This window comes from Dermacentor albipictus, chromosome 8, assembly GCF_038994185.2.
Source record: "Dermacentor albipictus isolate Rhodes 1998 colony chromosome 8, USDA_Dalb.pri_finalv2, whole genome shotgun sequence".
Lineage (NCBI taxonomy): Eukaryota > Metazoa > Arthropoda > Arachnida > Ixodida > Ixodidae > Dermacentor > Dermacentor albipictus.
Genome location: NC_091828.1, coordinates 67,287,361 through 67,310,183, shown reverse-complemented (window position 1 = coordinate 67,310,183; position 22,823 = coordinate 67,287,361). Strand labels below are relative to the sequence as shown.

The 22,823-nt window shown below is 45.1% G+C and overlaps 1 protein-coding gene across 2 annotated transcripts in view; it reads left to right on the top strand.

Moving 5' to 3' along the window:
* Positions 1 to 11,557: 11,557 nt before the first annotated feature.
* LOC135914541 (serine protease inhibitor swm-1-like) overlaps positions 11,558 to 22,823 on the top strand; it is a 47,882-nt gene continuing 36,616 nt past the window's right edge. Inside the window, exon 1 of one of the 2 annotated variants that reach the window (XM_065447452.1) lies at positions 11,558 to 11,743. In XM_065447452.1, coding sequence (XP_065303524.1) covers positions 11,671 to 11,743 — 73 coding nt within the window. In that variant the 5' untranslated portion in view covers positions 11,558 to 11,670. The remainder of the gene's footprint in view (positions 11,744 to 22,823) is intronic. The other variant, XM_065447453.2, reaches the window with a different exon arrangement.

The window sequence follows — 22,823 nt, the reverse complement described above, 5'->3', positions numbered from 1 at the left end:
GGATTGGCCAAGGAGTGGACACGCGGTTTACATCTTTGGTTTGGTTTGTTGCGTATGGATCTGGCTCAACCCACTACAGGGCGCAGCGGTGCCATTTCGTATTGCAGAATCGTTAGCGCGCTATCGAAAAGGACGACGACGGTCATACGCATACCACCAAAAGTGCTCGAGGTCTCTCTCACAAAATTACGTTGCCCGCATTCCCTCCCTGAATTTCTACTCACACAGGTCGGGTTTGGTTCCCTGTCCCCTCTGTTTATTTTGTAATGAGAAGGAGACGATGCACCATCTTCTATCTTGTCGCCGCTTTACTGCGGCAAGAGAAAGTTGATTGGAAATACATTTTCGAAGAATTGTCCTGGACTTGACAGAACCTGCCATTCTTTTGTTCGGGGTGTCCACTTTGGGATTAAGCCACAAGGATGCTTGCTTCGCTGTCCAAACATTTCTTACAGAATCTAAACGAATGCCCTACAAAATTTTTTTGTACTTTTAGAATAATTCTTACTCATTCCATATGACGTTTCTGGTTTTATTTTAACAGGTAATTCTATGCTATTCAATGCTAATTCCATAGATATTACTAAATTTATGCTCGTGAAGCACGTTCTTCACGTTGTTCGTGAAGAACGTCTCCCTGTGTTCTGTCCGCGTTGTACCGCGACAATATTAATTTAGTATAATCCACCCATTTCTTGGCCAATCTCCCATCGTGCTTAGGAGCCACACGTGTGACAGGCTACAACAGCAAGAACAACACGTGTTGCGTGAGCGTTTGCATATAAGGAAGAGGGTGAGTGAGTGAAAAACTTTATGGAGCTCTAGATTCGCTGGTCTTCTGCGTTTTCGTCCATCTTTTTGCACAACGGTCAGTTGCCCTTAGTGAAGGGCTCCGCTGGATGCTGCTGCCAGTTGTGCTCGCCGAATCAGACCTTCTTGGTCGACCTGGCGATCGCTGGAGAGCTCACCCTACCATTGCTCCGCACTCGGGTTTGGTATAACGGGTACCACGTCTATCTTCTGGCATGCCCACGTTATGTGATACAGCGTGGTTGTTTCGTGGCACCAGGGGCATTTGTCATGGTATTGTGTGGGATACATTTTGCTGAGTACGTTTAGGTTCGGGTACGAGCCCGTTTGTAGCGGCCTCCACGCGACAGAGTCCTCTCTGCTAAGTGAGTTGTGCGGTGGTGGATACCGCTTTCTGCAGCACTTGTAGTAACTTAGTATCGCCGAGTAGTCTTGGAGTACAGGTAGACACTATGGCGCCTGCATTAATGCCTGAATCATACTTTGGGTTTCTGTTTTGGGCGCGTTTTGAGCGCTAGCTGGCACGCATTACGTCAGTTGCGCCGATCGGCGTGGCATTTGCTTTTGAACAGCGGAGCTGTTTTTGGTCGACCCTGTGCCGTCGTGCTGCTTGGCATCACGCTGGTCACGTGACCTAAGAGCGAGAGGGGCGAGAGTGAGACAGGCAGCTGCACTGCGGCGAGAAAGGGGCGAGCGAGTCAGGCAGCCAGTGAGCGTTTGCGAAAAGCAGGTCAGTGAGAGGCTCGATGGGGTATAAACAAAAGAAGTCAGGTCCTGCTCCGCATTCACTCGATGGCCAATACTGATTATACTCCGGAGGAAGAAGCCACCCCACGTGAGCGCCAGTGAGAGGTTGCGCGGGAACGGGCCCACCGCTGCATGCTACGGAAGAGTTCCCATTGTAGTGGTCGGGGATTTAAACATCACCATTTTACGTGAGAACTGGATTGTACAGTACACGTGCGAAGTTTGCATTAACGCTTCTTTTAGCAATACGCGGGGCAAGCAGCCAACTACAATCGGGGGCATCTGCGTTGACTTGGTCTTCGCGAACGTGACTGACACTGCAGCCGATAGTTGCGCCGCTCGCTGTATACCACAGCGATAACGAAAACATCCTCATGAGGTGTGTGTGGTGACAACGGCGTCAGGAACGAACGCAACACCCGGCAACACAAGCTGCATTGGCGAGGCAAGACCGAGCAACACCAACGGGATACCACGATAGCGAATGAGGTGCACCGTAAGCTTAACAAAGCTAGGGCCAGTGTCCCACTCCCTGAAAACGCGAAGACCAGCTCCACTGTTCCAACTGCTTCTACAGAGTGGAACTGGCCGTAATTTTTTGCTTCTCCTGCTCAACCGCGCGCGGTCTTGGTTTGGAATCGTTTTATTGTTCAGTGAAAATTATTGCGAACGATCTTCACAAGCTTCCATCGAATCTGTGCCACTCGAAATTTCGTAAAGTACACGCAAGACGCCTTTTAAATGAGGAAATGTTTATTTCGCTCTATATAAATGCTTGTTTCGGGCTTCTTGTGCGTTCATCCAACGTTGCGGCCCCAACTAGCTAAGCAGCAGCAGTTCCCGTACGGAGCTCCACCGGACGGCATCAACTGGAAAAAGTAAATTACAAGCGGATGTCATTTCGGTATTTAGACATTATAGGAATACTGCGTATAGAGGCGAAACGTGCGAAAGTGAACAGGTGGAATTACAACCAAAAGCAATTCGCTTTTACAAACATGGCGTAGGAAATACCCGATTCACCTCAAACAATATCCTACAAAAGACATGACGGAAACATCCGATTCCCAAGCATTCCTCCTTCATTCCCAGACATTATTTCCCGGTCGGTACAAATACATACACGACATGCCCATATTTTCGACACAACTTGGCCTCATCCGACGTGATGGTACGCCACGTATACAGAGGTGGCCACGACAAAGGCTTCCAGCCAGAAGAGCTGGCCAGTTACCCTGGCGCGTAAAAAAATACACAGTTTTCGCCGGAATCGAACCCAGGCCCGCTGCATGGGAGCCAGCTACTCTGCCACATGGTATTTAATTACAATGGATGAAATTATGTATGTGCAGGAGCTATTTGCAATAATGTGAGCACCGGGTCGTCATAACCGATCACAGGTATACGAGCAGTACAGCAAACGTAAATGATATTTCGCCTTTTTCCCCATGATTCAAAGTAGCTGTAGGCCCCAATCATTCACAATATTCACCTCTATTTGTATTTGTAGCCGTGTTAGGCAGGTAATTGGCGGTCCTGGCACTGACAGGATCAGTTTCATCAGCGCCCCCCCCCCCCCCCCCCCCCCCCAAGACTACGTCCCCGACTCGGTCAGCTCGAGAGTTAGTAACCCTAGTTAAGAGCCGAAGTAATCGCAGAAGTCATTAGTCCTCTTGCTTCTCTCCGTCTCATCAAGTGAAAAGTGTTTTCTGCTCTGTTGCAACGAAGCGTGACTCGTGCTAGTTCTAACACCAATTATTGTATAATTGGCGGAGTAGTTAACTGGCGAAGAGGCTTTGATTATTTGGACGGCTGCCACACACGCGATGAATGGCGCCGTTCTTCTACGTGGAGAGAAGTTGCAACTGCGCAGGTCGGATCTCTATCCGTGCTGTTTTTTTGTGGGGTTATGGTGGCGCGGTGAAAGTTGTTCGCGCAAATTTTTTAACCGCAACAATACCAGCCTAGTTTTCTAAGTATAAGCTTATAGGAAGGGCGAACAAAAGGCGAACGCAGCCGGCACAAGCAATGCAGTGCATGCACGGAATAAGAAACGATGACCAGTAAAGATAAAATTGTCAAGGGTAAATAACGTCGTCATTTGAGAGCAAGTCTCAGCTCGTGGGTTCCAATCTCAATACATGGGAAAGAAGAAATGGTTTTTATCTCGAAAAGAAAAAGAACTGATGAGGTTTGTGGCATTTCAAGTAAAAAAAAAAGTTGAAATATGTAGTGACTGTAGAGAACGGACCTTTTATTTAGGTGGTAGATTTTTTAAAATAAAAATTGTTAAACATCGCAAATTTTCTGGAAACGAAACTATCAAGCTTAGAACACCGTAACTCAGCCATGGAAAGCGATATCACAATTCTTTAAGCTGCCATCTACTGAAGGGGACAAAAATTTTGAAGAGATCTGAAGCGGAGAAAAATTGTGTATTACACATGGCTCTGAATTGCACCAATATGTCAGTAGGACTGTTGCAAAATCTTAGATTTAGGTGCACGTTAAAGAACCCCAGGTGGTCAAAATTTCCGGAGTCCTCCACTACGGCGTGCCTCATAATCAGAAAGTGGTTTTGGCACGTAAAATCCCAAATATTATTATTATTATTGCAAAATCATTGTAAACATTGTAGCAAATCATTGTAACCGATTTTTTACAAATGTGATCTAACCGATGCGATGATCCTTCTCTTTTTTTCACTATTTGTTGTTTCAGCACGGCAGACACTAGATGGTCGAGTAGTCGTCGCAGTCCATTCACTAAATAACCAAGGTTGGATAACTAACCTTTTAGTTACCGATTTTAACGCCAACGCTGCAATATCGCTATCGGAGGAGGACGCCGCCGAAGGCTCAGGCAATTTACGAGGTTTTTAATAACGCAACTCGTTGTTGATATACGCCTAAAAAAAATTCACCTTTTGTTGACCCCATTCCGAAAGTGCCGCACGAAGAGTGCACGAAGCCCACGTGATGCTGACCGCCTCGTTTCGTTTCTCTGCATGAAGATGCTGACCACACCTCTTACCATCTTATCGCGCTAAGATGACGTCCCGGCGACCTACCATCGCTTTCATCACTAATGGGCGACGGCGGATTGGATGACTCATCAGATCAGTGCGGTGAGCTGCTACGTCATGACGCTCGTCGAGAATCACTTAATTAAACTAAATTACGGGGTTTTAAGTGCCAAAACCAATTTCAGATTGTGAGGCACGCCGTAGTGGAGGATTCCGGAAATTTGGACCACCTGGGGTTACTTAACGTGCACCTAAATGTAAGTACAAGGGTGTTTTCGCATTTCGCCCCCATCGAAATGCGGTCGCCGTGTAGCCGGGATTCGATCCAGCGACCTCTCGTGCTCAGCAGCCCAACACCATAGCCACTGAGCAACCACGGCGGGTAGAATCATTTGGGCGGCGCTTCCAGTGCTGTTCGGTAGCGTACCCAGTTTCGGTATAGGAGCGACAAAAGGGAAATTTTACTCGACGAATATCCCAACAACCAATGGCGTTTCCTAGACCACTTAAATTTATTTAGACTCTGGCTGCCTCCATCTCGAACACTGCCATTGCAACGTTGGCGTTAAAACCAATGACTGTAACCTTAAATACCAAATTTTGGTTACTTAACGAACTTCTTTCGTTCTTTTCTTTGTTTATTGCGCACATTTACATTTCATTATACAAGATTCGTCTGATCTGTATGGTTCCCTTGCTAAGAGCTGGTGCGGGGCCCTTTTCGAAATATACATAAGAGAAACTGTTATGAAATAATACTAGTAATTAGTTTACAATTGATTAACAAAGAATACAAAAGATACAACGCTTTGCAATAAATACACGAATACCTGAGTAATAGTAGGAGATATATTTGCAAATGAAAACTTACTGTATAGGTATTATTATTAGTCTTTTCTAAAAGTTAGCAAAGAGAACAGGAAAATACAACAATTCGCAATAAACACAAGAAAAGCCTGATGAAATAATAGGTGCGCATGGTTTAACGAAAAGAGAACATAACTATCAGTTCAAGAAGCAGAGATAACTTCGAAGTGACACTTTCTCATTGCTCTCAGCAAGTTCTGCGAATTCTTTATATAATTCGGAATGCCATTTTACACCTTCACTCCAGCATACTGTAGCAGTCGTTTGCCATAGGCGTTTTTTATTGCCGGGTTATTAAACTTACCAAAAGTTTGGTTGCTAGTGTGGCGTTGGTGGGGTGCAGAGTAACGAAATACGGAATGGCTCGTTGTATCTTATAACATCGTTAATACATGTGGCTTACCCTAATTCGCGTAGGTAACCAAAAGGCAAGATTTTTAGCATAGAAAACAGAGGTTTGCTAGGTTCATAGTATCGCGTGAAAGTTATCGTGCGTACAGCTCGTTCTTGCAACCGTCGTACTGGTTCAAGGTAGGAGTTGTAAGTCAAACCCCAGGATTCTACACAGTACGAAAGGTGGCAATTCACTAGAGTAAAGTATAAAATGCGGAGTATTGAAACGTAAAAGTATTCACGAGCTTGCACGAGGGCATAACAACTTGAAGCTAATTTAGAGCTGACAGCATCTAGCTGAAACTGCCAATATAAGCAGATATCTAAAAGGACATCAACGTAATAGAAAGAATCAGTACGATCGAGGAGGCAAATATTAATACGCAATGTTATATCATTATGTGGAGTAGTAATAGTTCGGGAAGGGAATACCATGTATTTACCGTATTTACTCGATTCTAAGCACCCCCTTTTTTCATGATCGCGATGCCCAAAGTGAGGGGGGGGGGGGTGCTTAGATTCGAAAAATCTCGAATGATTCCCCCCCCCCCCTCTCCCTTTTTGCTGCGACATCACGACGAGACGGGTGCGAGAAATAACATTTTATTTTTCAAACATCCAAAAGAAAAATCGGTGCAGACAGTGAGCTCACCCGCTGGTGTCGGATGCTTAGTCACTATCACTGCCACTGAGGAGTCCGCGCGGCTCTGCAGTCCGGCTGCGCGGCAAGATCGCGCCGCGGACGCCGTTCCACGTCGGGACTCCGACGGCTCCGGCTCGATGACAGAGCGAGCAAGCGCGCTTGGGCGTCTTGGCTACGCGCTCTTCCTAACATATAGGGGGGGGGGGGGGGTGCTTAGATTCTCACGCAAACTTTTTTTCCAAATTTTTTCGCGAAAGTAGAGGGGGGTGCTTAGAATCGGGGGGTGCTTAGAATCACGAAAATACGGTAGTTTTATCAGAAATATTGGTAAGCTTGTTAGCAGCAAACCAATCACCAAGTCTGGCTAGTGTAGTATTCGTTTTTTCTTATATACCTGAAATATTTTCACCGATAATGATTAGGGCGGTGTCTCAGCATACATTTTGGCAGTGGTTAGTACTTGGGGTGTGTAATTTCTGTTTAGCAAGTAAAGCAACGGACCTAATAGGAACCTTGTGGCACACCTGTTTGTTTGGACTGAAAGGAAGAAGTAATGTTAATAATTACGATTTGTTGACGACCTTTGAGGTAACTCTAAGAAATCCGATGTAGTGCTGCGGAAGTCGTATTTACGTAATTTTTAAAGTAAGATTTTGTAGTCTAGAGTATCAAATGCTTTTTTGAGCTCAAGAAAAACCGCTACAGCGAATTTGTTATTTTGAAGGAGTGTATTTAAAGTCTGACTCAGTGTGGGCACTGCTGTGTTTGCAGAACGCATTGGTCGAAATCCATACTGATGTGAGCATAACACGTGATATTTGTCCAAAATTAAATGTAAGCGCTTCGTAATTATTTTTTCAAAAATATAGTCAAGAACACTCAGTGCAGATATCGGGCGGTAGCAAGAAGAACCAGACCTGTCCCCCTCTTCATAAACAGGGGTAACTTTGGCTATATTAAATGTAGATGGATATCTCCCAGTACGTAAGGAGTGGTTGAATAGATCGCACAATGTGTGTTCGAATATAGGAATATTATATTTTATAACGCGCGTTGGAATCTCGGCCGGGCCTGGCGCTTTAATAACTTTCAGCTTACTCACAGAAGAGAGAATTTCATAAGGCTGCATATTATTTCTGACGAAACTATTCGTCGTGGAAATAGGTTCATACGAAGCTGTGCTAGGACGAGGAAACGTTTTAGCCAGTGAGGGACCAACATCTGTAAAGTAAGTGTTGAAGTCATGACAGTATTCTTAGCAACATTATCAGGGACAATTTTTTTCAGTGCGAGTATATCCGGTTGGTTCGTTGATTATTTGCCAAGTTTTCCGAGAGTTACCAGCAGCTTATCCAATAAGACTGGACTAATATTCTTTTTTACATTTACGCGACATAACTACGGATTTATTACGGGTATTCATATTACGAGTTGCGCTTGGTGTGTCGTCTTCTCTCACATCCGTGTCGTTTTTTTTGTCGCGCAATATCATTTAAGCAATTACGGGTAGTTTTGTACTCAATTAGAAGACGGGCATTATGCTTATCACGTTTCCATTTATGATACCAATATTCCTTTGGCTTAAGCGCTTCTAATAAATTTTTGGTCATCGAGATGCAAGTTGGTATCTCATATGTACATATATTGATGATAATTTTTAACGGACTCTGTAATAATTATAAATAAATTAGTAAATTCTTGGTCTACGTCGTCGTCATAAATCTCGCGCCAACGTATTGAAAGTAAAAAGTTACGAACCTTTGAATAATCAATTCTGTAAGGTGTTGTGTGGCCAGCATGGTATACCATAGGCGCTTGTTCTAACGCGATAAAGGTTGGTATGTGATCGGGGCCAGGCTTGTCAAAAACGCCTGCTGTTATGTCAGTAGGAATATTAATGATGACACGATCTAAAATGGTCTCTGATGTGCCGGTCACCCGCATAGGCATAGTGATTAAATTGCGAAAGTTATATGAATTTATTAGGTATTCTTTGTGGCTAGCGCTCAAGACATCAATATTTATATCGCCAAGCTTTACAACCTGAGTACGGCCAGTCCTTGACAGGGACGAAAGAATTTCCTCAAGTTTGTCAAGAAAACAGGTAGTGGCTGTGCTTGGTGGTCAATAAATCAGGCCGACAACAGAGAATTAAATCTGTAGAAAGAGTGCTTCAATATACGTTAGGCTGCACGTGAATTCAGATAGTATAGATAAAAGGACTTCGTTCTTTACGAAAAGGGCAACACCTCCACCGCGAAAATTAGATGCACGAAGCTGAGGTATCACTTTATATCCAGGTATGGTAACTGTCGCTTCCATACTGCGACGGCTACTCGACCATGTATATGTCCGCCGGGCTGAAAGAACAAATAGTGAGGAAAGCATCACTGCATTGGTTAAATCCAATTTAAAACAAATATCGTTCCATCAAAGTAGATTCCACGCTACATATGGCATAAATTTCAAGTTAGAAATCCTGAACCATACTTCTTGAGAAATGCGCAATCTCTCAGCAGCCAAATTATTTACTATATTGTAGCATTAAAAAAAAACGTCTCTATTACGAGACCAACTCTCAATAAGGACATCGTATAGTACTACAAAAAAGTCAAATTATCGTTTATGAAGTCGAGAATTGAGTAAGCTAGTGTTTCAGTCTCGTGGGCGCTTTCCGTGGGTGATTGAGGTGGCAATTTAGTTACGTACACTTGAATATTTTGTAGATGATTTAGAAGCGCACATAATAATGCACTTTCAAGCTTATTGGTAAATCTCAATCTTTTGTCTCGGTCAATGTAGTACAGTAATGGGCATTACATTTTTGTTGTAGCTTACTGTTGGCATTCCACCTCTAATGTACACATTTAATAAGACATAACTGTAACTGAATACAAAGCTGAATTGTTATGTTTGGTGCTTCTGGGTGTTTAATGAGGAATGGTACGGAGGCTGCTGCTGCCCAAAGCGTGGAGGTGGCTTTGTGTTAATTCCTAGATCCAGGTAGCATTTAATACTAGGCGTAGTAGCAAACAAGTTTGCTAAAACTCTTGTGGGATGTAGCCAGGATGGCGCACAAGGAAAAACAAACGCTTTCGTCTCGTAATGAAAAGCGGTGAGAGCCGTGCCAATACGGAGATAATGATGCTTGATTCAGCTGATGATAGTAGAGAACTACCGATTTAACGAAAGAAAGCACCACCGAATGGGAAATCGCTCATAAATTATACGTATACGCCATCTAAAAATCGAGCGAGGCTGACACAAGTAGAGGCTTTCCTTTCTTTATATTTTACGTGAACGCTGCGGTGAATCTTGCTGCCGTGTTTCGCTTTGTTTTATAGAGCGGGAGGTGTCCTTGGAATTGAAAAAGTCGCACTGGTGTTTGCTCGCCAGCGCCGCCCAGCACGAGTTGCATGTTTTCAAACGGGCGCCCTTCGCTTTGGACAGGCGGGGACCTTGGCCCCCTGTCGCATGTAATGAATTCAGCTGCTTTGGCACGTGCGATTCCCGCTGTGGCGGCAGTTGTTGTCATTGTTTTCTGTTTGTTTCTTGCCTCTCGCTCGAGACGCTGTTCGGGTGTCTGTATTTATAGACTGACGCCAACGTCCGTGGTTGGACTTATGCTACATGTGCGGCGCTTTCTCCCATCCTTGTGAAGCGGATGTATACGCGAAAGCTTTTGTTCGCGTCTGTACTGTACTTGTCTGTGGGGTGACTCTTGGGAGTAATGGCGCCAGTATAAGTGGAGATAGGTGCGCCATTTTCTGTATTCAGAAGGCGCAACCAAACCAGTGCACTGTGTAGGTGAGTTAGAGGCATTTTGCTTTCCTGTTTTTACTACCAGTTACAGACAAATACTTGCCGTGAAACGACTGCGAGTCGCAGTGATCTCGCGAAGGAGTAAAAAGAAACAAACGAAGAGAAAGAGAGAAAGCGGCACACACACACACACGCACACACACACACACACACAAACACACACACACACACACACACACACACACACACACGCACGTACGCACACACACACACACACAAACACACACACACGCACACACGCGCGCACACACACACACACACACACACGCGCGCCCACAAACGCACACGCACGCACACACGCGCGCACACACACACACACACACACACACATACACACGCGCGCACACACACACGCGCGCATACACACACACGCACACACACATACACACACACATACACACACAAACACACGCGCGCACACACACACACACACACACACACGCACACACAAACACACACACACACACAAACACACACGCACACACATACATACACACACGCACACACACACGCACACGCACACACGCACATGTGCAATGAGAACTATAAACACTTCATGCTAAAGTATGTAACCTAGTTGTGCCCCGGCAAGTGCAGCGAACTCGCACACACAGGTTTACATCCGTGAAAGTATTGAATAATACCGCGCAAGCGTCGACCGCGCGTCGTGTCAGAAGTCTAAATTGTAGTGGCCAGGGGCACTGCTGAAGCGAACAGCTTCAGAATACATTGGAACTGGAAGTCGCCTTGCACAACCGCGCATACGCTCGTCGCTACAAGGCCGCTGACACGCCGTGCGGTTGACGTTCGCGCGATATTATAAACAAAGTTCAAGAGCGTAGTATGTGCACGCCATGCTTAAGCGCGCCATCCGTATAACAGACGCTCAAACGACTTTGTCTGGCGGCAGAAAAACAAGTTCCACTCGGTGCCTCGCACGAGAATTGTCTGAACGCCGACGGCTACCGCGAGACTGGCCCATCCCACATTTCTAGGCACTGGCGCCGCGTAGGCTCGACGGTTTTATTACGCTGGCTCGTGCCAGGAGGACTAACGAGCGGCGAAGTCATGGCTGTGATGAAAAATAAAAGGACGCAATGGGACACGCCCCCTTCCTCATGGCGCCTTCCTCAAAGTCAAAGGTGGCATCAACGTGCGACAGCTTTCTTGGCAGCACTCGCCGTGTCCACGGTGCACCCGAGGTGTGTCGTCCCGTATAAGACATAGGCAAGCGAGTGCGCGCTGGGATACCGCAGAGTTGGCGTTGACTTCGCTGAGACAGGATCGCATTCATCGGATGATAGTCTGACCAGTCGCCTTCGTATATATAAGGATAGACAAGGGAGCTACTCCACGCCCAGACATGAAGTTCTTGGTGTTGGTCGTGGCCTTCGGCTTTATTTGCCTGGCGGTCTCCAGGGCTGACGAAGAGGCCGGTGAGTTTTCTGGTGCTGTTAAACACAGCGTTGACCACTTATTGTGCCGCTGTCCTCAATTTGAAGCGCAAATGCAATGTATGTCCAACGCATTCAGGAAACTAGATGATCGTCCTCTGAGTGAACAGGCAATACTAGAACACCGTCTCCACCGATTATCGGCGCAGAAGGCAGTGCAGGCACTTCTTTGTGCTTCATGAGAACGTCTGGTTTCTACGACCCCTTTGACTCCGTATTACTGTCCGTGCACGACTCTGTAACTCTCTCTCTCTCCCTTCTTTCTCTTCCCCTTCTCCCTTTACTCAGGGTGGGGGATCTTAACAGACTCTAGACAGGTTTCCTTATCCCTGCCTTCCTTAAATCCCTCTCTTTTTCTCTCTCTTAACCAGTGCGTTGACACTCTTTTTCGTTTTGTTAGGTGAGGCCCATACTTTTTTTTGTGAACGTTAACACTGCGGCATAGATGTTTGTTTAAATAAAAGCATGGATTCCCTTCTCATGCTGAAATTGCGATAGGGGCTTAGCCAACATGTCGTCCATAAATCAACGCGCATAACTCACTGTCTGATTATCTCGAGTATCGTCTCTGATGTCTCGTATCGTGTCTGATGTCTCGAGTATCCATCGTTCCTGGGCAGAGGCTCAATAGGTGATGAATGTCTACTGTAGAAGTTGGAGCAGCACACCTTGGACAGTTAACTGGGTCTTCAAGTGTTGAACACCTAGCCCTGGTGACGCTTAAGCGAAGCAGAACCGAGAAGTAAGGTTGGGAGAGGGGAATGAACACAAAGGTGAAAGCCATGTATGCACGAAAGATGTGCTGATTTAGATGCATTCTGTAAGGGGTTTATTCAAGGAGCCGCTAGAAACATAATGAAGCTGTAGGAATAAACGTAATGGGACCTCTTGTTTCGCGATCATCCTCTCGCCCACAGATAACTATTTACTAACTCGCTCCCTTTTCGGCCGTTCTAAGACTCCGCTAAGTTGCTTAGTTCGGTAACCGGGACTTCGTTAATTTCTCCTCTGTAGCTCTTGATGAAGATGACATTGTAATGCACTCTTTGTGATGTCACCTTCATTGTGGGCCTTCTCTCTAACTTCGCTGCTACAGTGTAGCTACTGCGTCAGGAGCGTTCAGATATTTCAGCGGTCATTTCACTTCGCCGCATCTCTAATATTCTATGCTTTCTTTTTCTGCCAGAATGCTGTGCTTAAAGGATCCTTTCAGTATTTTGCAGAAGGCTTCGTACAATCACGTACTTATTGCTACCGCCAATTCTATTTTTGTTTTGCGCTTTTTTAAATCACCTATGGGAGACACTGAGCAAAGCGAGAACAAAATGATAACAGGAGACAACATTTCGACAAGCGGACTTTTCTTCAAGACCTTGGCGAACCTGCGGTACACGCCAGTAGGGTTCCACATGTCGGTGCCTCGCATTTTCTTTTTCTCAGAATTTAGTAGCACATCCTTTTTTTTTTCAATTCTACACCCTTGCCGCTAAAACAGGCTCGGTTGTTGGCTCGCCCACTCGCCTTACCCTCTCTCCCCTTTAGATGAACCTTACCTATGTATACTGTGCCGAGGAGCGCATATATCGCGGGCCTCGAAAAAGGCGAGTTCACTTGTCGAAATCGTGGCTCCTGCTTTCACGCTGTTCTCGATTTACTCATCGCCCTGAATTTTCATCTACCGCATTCCCCGCGTTTTCTATGGGAGGCAATGTTGTTCGTCCTTTTTAGCTGGACCTAGAAGGCGCTGTGGTTATACTGGGAAATGAGAAATCATTGCTCAGTATAAGTAATATGAGAAATGAGCAGGAGAAATCGTAATGTGTAGGTATCGAGCTGTAATGATTCACTAATTGGCTTTTCAATGATTCAGTTTAGCAGAGTTGTCCAAATTGAAACATTGCGTAGCAGAAGTCCTAATACTAGCACCACTGTTCAGATATCCATCCCTGAATTCTGCTGAAAGGTATATTGCCATTGCGATCAATATCGCTCGAAAATGGTTGAGTGCGGCTTCTGAGAAACAGTCAACTAGTACTCCAATGTATCGGGCAATAAGTTTTACCCCTTTGAGAAGTCAATTATTTTTTTTATAATATCTTAGTTTCACAGCATTTCTCGCTTCCTGAGAACAATAAATAAGTGTACAGCTGCAGGACAGCTTATTAATTTGCAACCTTTTAGTGATCTTTGTCAAGCTTACAGAACGTAGACTCCTTGAGAAACTTCTCTGAAGGAACATCAGATATGAGAATATCAAGTACTTCAGTCTAGCGGACTTAAAACGCACCTATCCAACCACTTGAAAATTATGCCTGATGCAACACCTCGTGGGAAACAAGGAATGAGGGAAACAACTACATGCAACGACATAATCAAATCGAGCAACAATACCAAACCGTGTACTCTCCCACTCATTTTAATAAAATACTTTGGACACGTTAATCACTCTTCCAGCAGAATTCCAATCAAATGTGTTTCGAGATGTATGAGACACATTTTAAATATCGTTGCTTACATCAATGCTTTCGCTGCTAATGCACTATCTTGGCATACACAGTTGTGTACGCAGCACCTTAAAAGGCTGCGGACGTAATTCTCAGTCGTGGTTTCTGTCATGGAGTAAAATTCACTAATGCCTACTCCTTCTGCAATGAGAAGCTCCGAACGTGAAGTTCTTTAGTGCGAATAAACCATTGGGCATCGTTTCGGTGCTCAAAGAAAAAGCGTTCTGTATCATGCATGAGAAGTATGACAATCGTACGTCTACGGAAAAGAGAATTCTCGCACTGTGACACCAGCAGACGTCGGCCCGACTTGCTCTAAATGTGCTAGGACGTTTTTAAAAGCATCGGTATGGAACGAAAAACTGTAGTCGTTGTCAGTTGCCTTCCTCGTGCTTGTGCAGACGGATTTTGTTCAATATTTTCTCTTCGTTTCTCATGTTTTTATTTTTACTCATATTCTTGTACGGAGCAATCTAGAAACTCGTCATGCGTCAATTTGTGGCCTCCTTCGCCGGCATCGGAACGCGGCGTCCGGTGCCGAATGTTGCAGCGAGATCGCCTCGTTATAGAAGAGGGCAGCCGAATAATTGAGGCTGCCGTATCTCAGCAGTTCATTGCCAGCGTAACTCATTACTGCACGACAAAATGTCTCGTAAGATAACGCTTGATAGGGCAGCACCGAGAGGAACGTTTTGCAGCCGCATAAGGGTGCGCTTAGGGACATACGAGCGACTTCCGTTCGCAACCCTTGTAATAGCGTCTGCGCGAAAAAGATTTGTCATTTTGTTTTTTAATCACTGCGTGGCGGATCCGCTACATCCGTTGGGGCTCGGTGGCCGAATATAAAGCGCGAACAGCGGTCTAGTCGCAACAATTGTTGCAGGAAGGAAGGCGAATACGAACGTCGGCAATGAAGTGCCTCGTGGTCCTGCTGGCGGTGGCTGTAGCGGCTTGCGTCGCTGACAGGTAAAAGCTACAGACTCAGCAGTGCTGCTCAGTTCTGACAGGGGCGTAAAGAATGCTTTCAGAATCACGTTCTCGTCACTACGTTCTTTACGTAAGCGTGCGCTCAGAAAAACGCTTTGGCAGATCTACATTCCCTCCTCTCAACACTCACTGTTCCCTTGAACAGGAAAGCACACAGCCAGTGCATAATACTGCCATTAATTTATGATGCAGAGGCTTGGAGGTTAACGAAACGTGTGGGAAACGGTTCAAGAAACGATGTAACGGAAAATGGTAGGTGTAACAGTGCGATTTATCGTGCACGAAATATCCGTCTCTTTAAATAATCCGCATGAACAGGCCGAATTGCGGTATAGGCAACCATGCAACGCTTGGAACATCGTTCCTATCCGCACATGCTGCGCTGGTTTAGGGCCCGTACATGGTCGCTCCGCCCGTCCGTTCCGCCCTCGTCCGGTCGCGAGCGGAAGCTCGAAAGGCGGAAGGTGTCGCAAAATTCGATGCACGCTCAATCCGCACGAGCGGAACGCACGCGCACTCCTATTGGGCGACGCGGCCTGTTGACAGCTGGCAACCGTTCGGCGGAGCAAAGGTGTTCAAGGTTGGCAACGACCCTTGACAGCAGACGACACTGGCATATTTTTGCAGATCTGATTTCAAGTTTCCGCGTTCCGGTGAAAATGCGACTCTAGGCTGCCACATTCTGTTCTGCAGCCATATGTGTTGCATTGGCACCGTCATCCTTCTTCGAAACATTGCACAGTCGTCTTATCTGCGCCACCTTTTACAGATGTATTGCAATCGCACCACGTCGCAGCACGCGACGTATTATCGGATGATTACTTTCAGTGCGCGCTGCCTTGGCTGGTTGAACAAAACCTCTCTAATTATCCAACGTGCTGCGTTCTGCGTCACGCGAAACTGATAGTGTCGCCGGAAGCGCGGTGGCGCGGTTTCTGTAGTGCTAGTGACAGCTAGCAAGAATACGGAACACACGCACATCTGTCGCGGAATGCATTTGCGTAGGTCGCCAAGACGCACCTTTTGACCACTGAGCACGCGTGTGAGGCTCCGAGTACAGCTTGCTGATACGCTTGCTCGTGCTTTTTTTTTTCACTCTGCCAATTTAAGAGAGTGAAGCAGTTGGATGCATGAAATGCCTTTTCCTTAAATTATTTGCTCAGCGATGACTGAAGTTCTCACCGTGTGCAAAAAAAAGGTTATGCATAAGTGGTTAACTTCATGCAGCAAGGAATTGAAGGTTAAGCAGTGAATGTACAATTCATTATGACTGGCTTAAAGCAATATGTATGCATAGCAGTGACCTTGTGCAGATATATGCATACTCATGAGATATGTTTCCAAGGGGAGTACTTATTTGAAAGCATATAATTTACATTGCTGATAAGAAAACTTATTTTGAGTGAAATCAAACAATTGCATTCTTTCTTGCTAGCCTGACTACCCAATATGTTGCCACCTTACTACTTAACATACCTAATTTAACATTTCAACAATGTACAAACATACCAAAGCGCACAAAATTAAGCACTACCTTGACAGGCATGCTCCCTCTCTCACCCATGGCACCAAACAAGGATGTTCGACTTGAGATTGTTTGATACTGTCGGCATCATACATGCGTGTTCTATTTTGATTGCTCTACATATAAAAAATAAGCTCTAATCAGGTTATATGAGTTAGTTGGGCATGAGCTGCATGTTGTTTATGTATTTATGAAGTAACAACCTTGCTAGCTCATGCACAGCCATATTTTAGGAAAATGAAAAATGCATAGCATAACACAAACAGCTGGCCAGTGCCTGTATTTATTTGAAAGCAAACCGACATTATCAAGTGTAGCTTAGCAGTGAGTTCAGTGACGTCTTGTGGTGTGAAAAGGTTGATGTAGCTAGTAGTTTTGTGTTTGTCTTTCTTACTTAGTTGCTGTTTTAACATGCACATGACAATGAAATGAAGGTGCATAGGGCAGAAGACAGGGCCACACAAAAAGCGAGGAAACATTCATTGTCATTTTTTTATTTCCATAACAAACCAGCGAATAGTTCCTTAGGTTCAGTTTTGTGAATGATGCACAAGGCGTTCTGCGTAAAACTGAAAGATTGTAGTGCTCTATTACCTATTCACTATTTGGGAAGACAAATGTTCCTTCCAAAGTAAATACCATGGCAGAACGACAAACTATAATCTCAGAAAAACTCTGATAGGAAAACCACGTTGCAGAACGAAATACGGAGATCAAAAACTAGCAGTTCAACTTCCTAACCTTCTAAACGACTACCCCTTGGTATTGGACCTGCTAAATTCTGGAATTTCAAAGCAAAGCTTTAAGAAGACGGTAAAAGAATTGTTACTATCCGAAGACTAATAGAAATGTTGAACTACAGGTATAGAAAATTTTGTTCATGTTTCTTGTTGTTGTTTTTAGAAAACTGTGTAAACTTTAACCTTTCAGCTACCGGTATGGAAAATTTCGTACATACTTGTTTTTTTTTTCTGTCGTTGTCGTGCTTCAGTTGATTAGAAAACTGTATAAACTTTAACCTTTTTTTTTCCTTTCTTCTTACGCGAATTGTGTACTCAAGTGTTGAAAATGTGTACTACTTTATTTCATGTGTGACTGAAAGCCTGCCACTGCCATGTTGCTGCCAATGTACGGGTGGCACGGCCTAGTCAGGCATATGTATTGCCTTTAGCCGTGTCCCCTAAGACAATCTGTTCATTGTCTTGAATAAACCAATAAAGAAAGAAAGAAAATGAACGATACTCCCATTAGCACTGTGAGAGCACAGAAATTTGCAGTCAAGAGGCCGTAGTGGCTCAGCCTCTGTGCCAAATGTAAAATTGTTCCAAAAGAAAACATGCATACTGGTGAATTGGGTATACATTCACATCTACTATTCAAATCCACACATCACAAGTAATCTTTCATTCCTTGGCACATTTCTCACCATTGTTCAGACTTTGTTTCAGCACTCTGTGTGTGCAGTAATATAACTTGGTAAATCACAGCTGCGGTTATTCAGTACACTGAAAGCAACTTTGCGTGTGGGTTAGATAATATAATGCTCCTACATATGGGTCAGCTTAGTATTATCAGACGCTTTGTTTACTAGTTCACTGTTACGCCTGAACTATACGGTGCCACTGGACAATGCTGTATCCCTGCAGGCACGCTAGAACAGCTTGGATATGCACAAACAACCCTTTAAATCGCACTTAAATTAAGGTGGTGTAGATCTGCTGTCACAATGTGCTTGTCAGCATAACTGCCGAGCATTCAAAAAAGTGTTTGAAATGTAAGGGTGGATGCTCAGGTTTGCAGGTGTGACGTTTTACATTTATAGTGCAAGGACACACCGATGAACAGGAAGGATACCACACAAATCCTCGTGTTGTGACCTCGCAGTCACAATGCAAGTAGTTTTCAGAGGTATTTAGCTATAAACATGTGAAGCAATCTGTAAATTCAAAACTGTATTAAGTAAACTGAGACACCATGAAAAGCAACATAACCCTAAGGTGTACACATTTTTTTGTCACATCAGCTCTTTGCGGTGCAGGTCAAATATGTATACAAGCTATTTGTAGGAAGTAGGAAGCCTATCCAATATAAACAAGAAACTTACAGGCAAGGTAATCACAACAAACCAGCTGAGACGGTGGTACTATTCTACTTGTTTTCGTTTGTGATAGCACAAGTGTTCCCACTTGTGCTCAATGCGCACTCAATGCGAAAATGACAGCCACTGTTGGCAGCTTGCATGCAAACACACATTCATGTGGTGGCATTGTTTATTTTGGTTACCTGGCCCAGGCAAGTAATGCGAAGAGGAGAACAATTATCAAACATCATTAGCTTAGTAAGGCCCAAAATACTCAGTCGGGTAACTATTAATAGCAGTACTCGAGGGCATGCTTGAAAAGCACCATTAGCAGTCTGCACGTCAAAGCGCAGTCAAGTCGTCGCCACTGTTGGTGAAACGGAAGCACTCAATGCGAAAATGACAGCCACTGTTGGCAGCTTGCATGCAAACACACAATCATGTGGTGGCATTGTTTATTTTGGTTACCTGGCCAAGGCAAGTAATGCGAATAGGAGAACAATTATCAAACATCATTCGCTTAGTTAGGCCCAAAATACTCAGTCGGGTAACTATTAACAGCAGTAGTCGAGGGCACGCTTGAAAGGCACCATTAGCAGTCTGCACGTCAAATCACAGTCATGTCGCAGCCATTGTTGTATTTGTTTATCTGACGGCAAGTAACACCAATGTAAGCACAATTATTCACCCTGAATAGCTTTGCTAGCATTGTTTGTACTAAAAAATTCTGAGTGAAGTTGAATGTGTTTTATTGAGGCAATTATTTAATTCACAAGCCGTCGGCATAGCGATCGACGGCCAGGTTCAAACAATGACATTTGTGAAGTAATAAATGGTGAAAGTTGCAGAAGCTATCAGTGCACTGCTTTGCTGGGCTCCATTTACATAAAATGTCTTTGCAACGACAAAAGTATCAGACAGGAAATGACACCCCACTGCACAATGTTATTCGTGTTGAAATTTTTTGCCGTCATATGTGATGGGCAGCGAAACCGTCTGTTTACTAAGACTGAATGCATCAAAAATGCAACAGCGTAGCAAGCTGTTGTTTTGCAATATGCACCCTTTCATGTGCACTTCTGGCGAGCTGCCACATGCACTGATGCATAAACATGAACAGAGGTAAGAGGCTAAGTTGCTGTGCAACCCCCATGACGCTTTTAAGAAAATCTCTCTAAACCTTTTTGTTTTCATAGGCGATGAAAATCTGTTTTGAGCAAGTTGGTTAATCACACTGCAGCAACAACACAAGAAGCAAGGACAGAAAACACAGCGAGTAGGCAGATTGAGAAGACGAGGTGGACCAGTGAGAAAGGTTTTAATGAGATGGAAGAGGCCTGCCCTGCCGTTTACATGAGTTAGTGCCTTGAATGAGATTGGTTTATGAAAATGTGTAATGACTTTCCTGGAAGAAAACTAGCAAAATCAAATGCTAATATAATATAAAAGGACAGAAATAATGGTAAGCGCAAGCACGCATGGAAACAGGCACGTATTCACCCACAAATGCGAGAACTAAGAAAAACTCCAGCGTAAAGAAATCTGGGAAATAGAAAAAAAATTGACAAACGCAAGAAAACATACATTTACAAACAGACGCGGATCGAGGTATTATGGGAGCGGGTTCACAAGCTGCTGTGCTTACCTTCTCATATGTTTTCTTTTTTAACCGTTCTCTTAATACTGTCTCGGGAAATTTTAATTGCATTCATGACATTAGTGCTCTCAGGCGCGTCCACATTTCACGACAGCGCTGAACGTCTTGACGTATACAATTATAATGTTGTTCTCTAATTTCCCCCCACCGATAGAAGCATCTTTAACCGTGCAGTAACAACTTTTGAAACAAACGATAGATGTACGAAGCAGAAAAGGCCGGTGTGATAGGGCTTCTCTATCGGGCTACTACATAAGAAAACGCAATCGGCAACACTTATGCTCAGCTCACTTCTGAGCACACGAACATCGCGTAGTACGACCACTTCTACACCCAGTAACGCTGCAACACATCGCACATATATATCGCGATTTGTAGCTCGCAAACGCACTTCATAACGGCAATTAAGAGCACAGCTCGAACGTCGCGGTCACCGCGGCGCATCGCAGCCGGCAAAACGGCTCATACGCAGTATAGCACACGCAGAATGGCAGCGATAACTAGGCGATAAAAACTTATCGCTAGTTATCGTATCGTTACTTTTGGTAAGTTGCGAAGGGCTGGCGTTCACCACACCGCGGCAGCGATCCGCATACACAGAGCAGAAACCAAACGTGTACGCTGGGTGCGCCAATCGGCCGCTACTTATTTCGCCACGCCTTGAACGTGTGTGCTGCTCAGAATGCACGTGTATGTGATGGAGTTCTCGTCTGCGACGCACACGCGAAGCATGGCACAAGAAATCACGAAGTCGACGGCTTGAAATATTTCTTCCGACGCTCTCGTAAACACAACACACACTTCCTGCGCTCCGTCTGTTTCTGTTGGCGATCGCACGCACTGATGAGGTCTGGAAGCGTACACCGGCTTGCTTCTTCCGATGACTATCTCCGTGGGTGCCACATATCTCTGGTAAAAATCACAAAAAGGAGAAAAAAATAGACTGTTTCTGGCGCGGCTGTAGCCTAGGCCTTGCGTCCCCGCTTCACTTCGCTTCGAGCACGCGCCATGTTTGCTGTGACGACAGCCGAACTATCCGCCTCGGACCAGCCAATGAGAGACGAGCAGGCGGCCGGACGGGAAACTTGCGTCCGCTCTCCGCTCGCCAGTAGAGAGCTATCCGCACGCGACCGGACGAGGGCGGAACGGACGTGCGGAGCGACCATGTACGGGCCCTTAGTGGCTACAGAGCTGACGGGCTCAAGTTTTGCATAAGGCCTTCGGATGAAACTAACGTTAGCGAAATTTCCTCCTCACTTGGCCTCTCCTTCTCCTGGTTCCCTCGCCGTTCGCCCTTTCCCTCGTCGCTCGCACTTGTTCGCACTGGGGCGCGCGGACTCGCGCGTAGAATTACGCGAGGTGAGACATCAAAAATTGTTGTTGGGCGTTCGCAAATGAATTCTTACCGTGTTTCAGACTTGTTTTTGTGCGGCGTGCTAATAGCGATGACGGAATGCTATGAAGCTGGCCGAAGCATACGATTTTTGGGCCTATTCGGCACAGTAACTTCAAGCTTGTTTTGCCGCCTTGTGCTGGCTGCCGGCTTCTAGGTAGAAGCCTTCTGAGGCTAGTTTCGTGGACAAATTCCTTTTAGGGTCGAGTACAAGTGCAGAAATCAGAGGTCTTTGTCTCGCCAATAATGCATAGATAGTTTTCATGTGACGTCACCGACGCAGCTCACTTCGCTAGTACCCAAACATGGCGGCCACGACGACGTCAATGCATTGTATTATCCCGCACACATTGTTTTACTTATTGACGGTAACTGTTTATTTTCATCGGTTTATCACTGTTATCGCTTTGTCGTTCGACATAAGAACACAAGATGGGCTCATTGTGCTGTCATGCTGTGACGTTTCTTGATTACACTCCTTCTCGACTTGCTAACGATGCAAGTCGAGAAGTACCTAACGAGTACCTAACGAGTACCTAACGATGGCGGCCGCAATGACGTCTGTGCAAACTGTCTATACGTAATGTACACAATGTTCCTATACCTGCGAGAGTTTTATTTGAGTGTTATGTCGTCCACGACCCGTGTACGTGCGGGCAAGAACGTTGTCCCGACTTGCACACATCAAGCCGCTTCGCGGGTGATTTCTATTGCACTTATCAGACTCTTGATTGAGTTATCTAAAGACACTTGTGTGGCGTGTAAGCGTTGCGATGAAGTCAAGGTTTCGCCGGTGCACGCGAAAGGCGATACGGTTGCGTGTGTGTAGCACTGTGTATAGATAGTGCTACACACGCGCTACAATCAGTGAGTGCTATAATCAGTAGGTTCTATAGCACCTACTGATTCAACAACC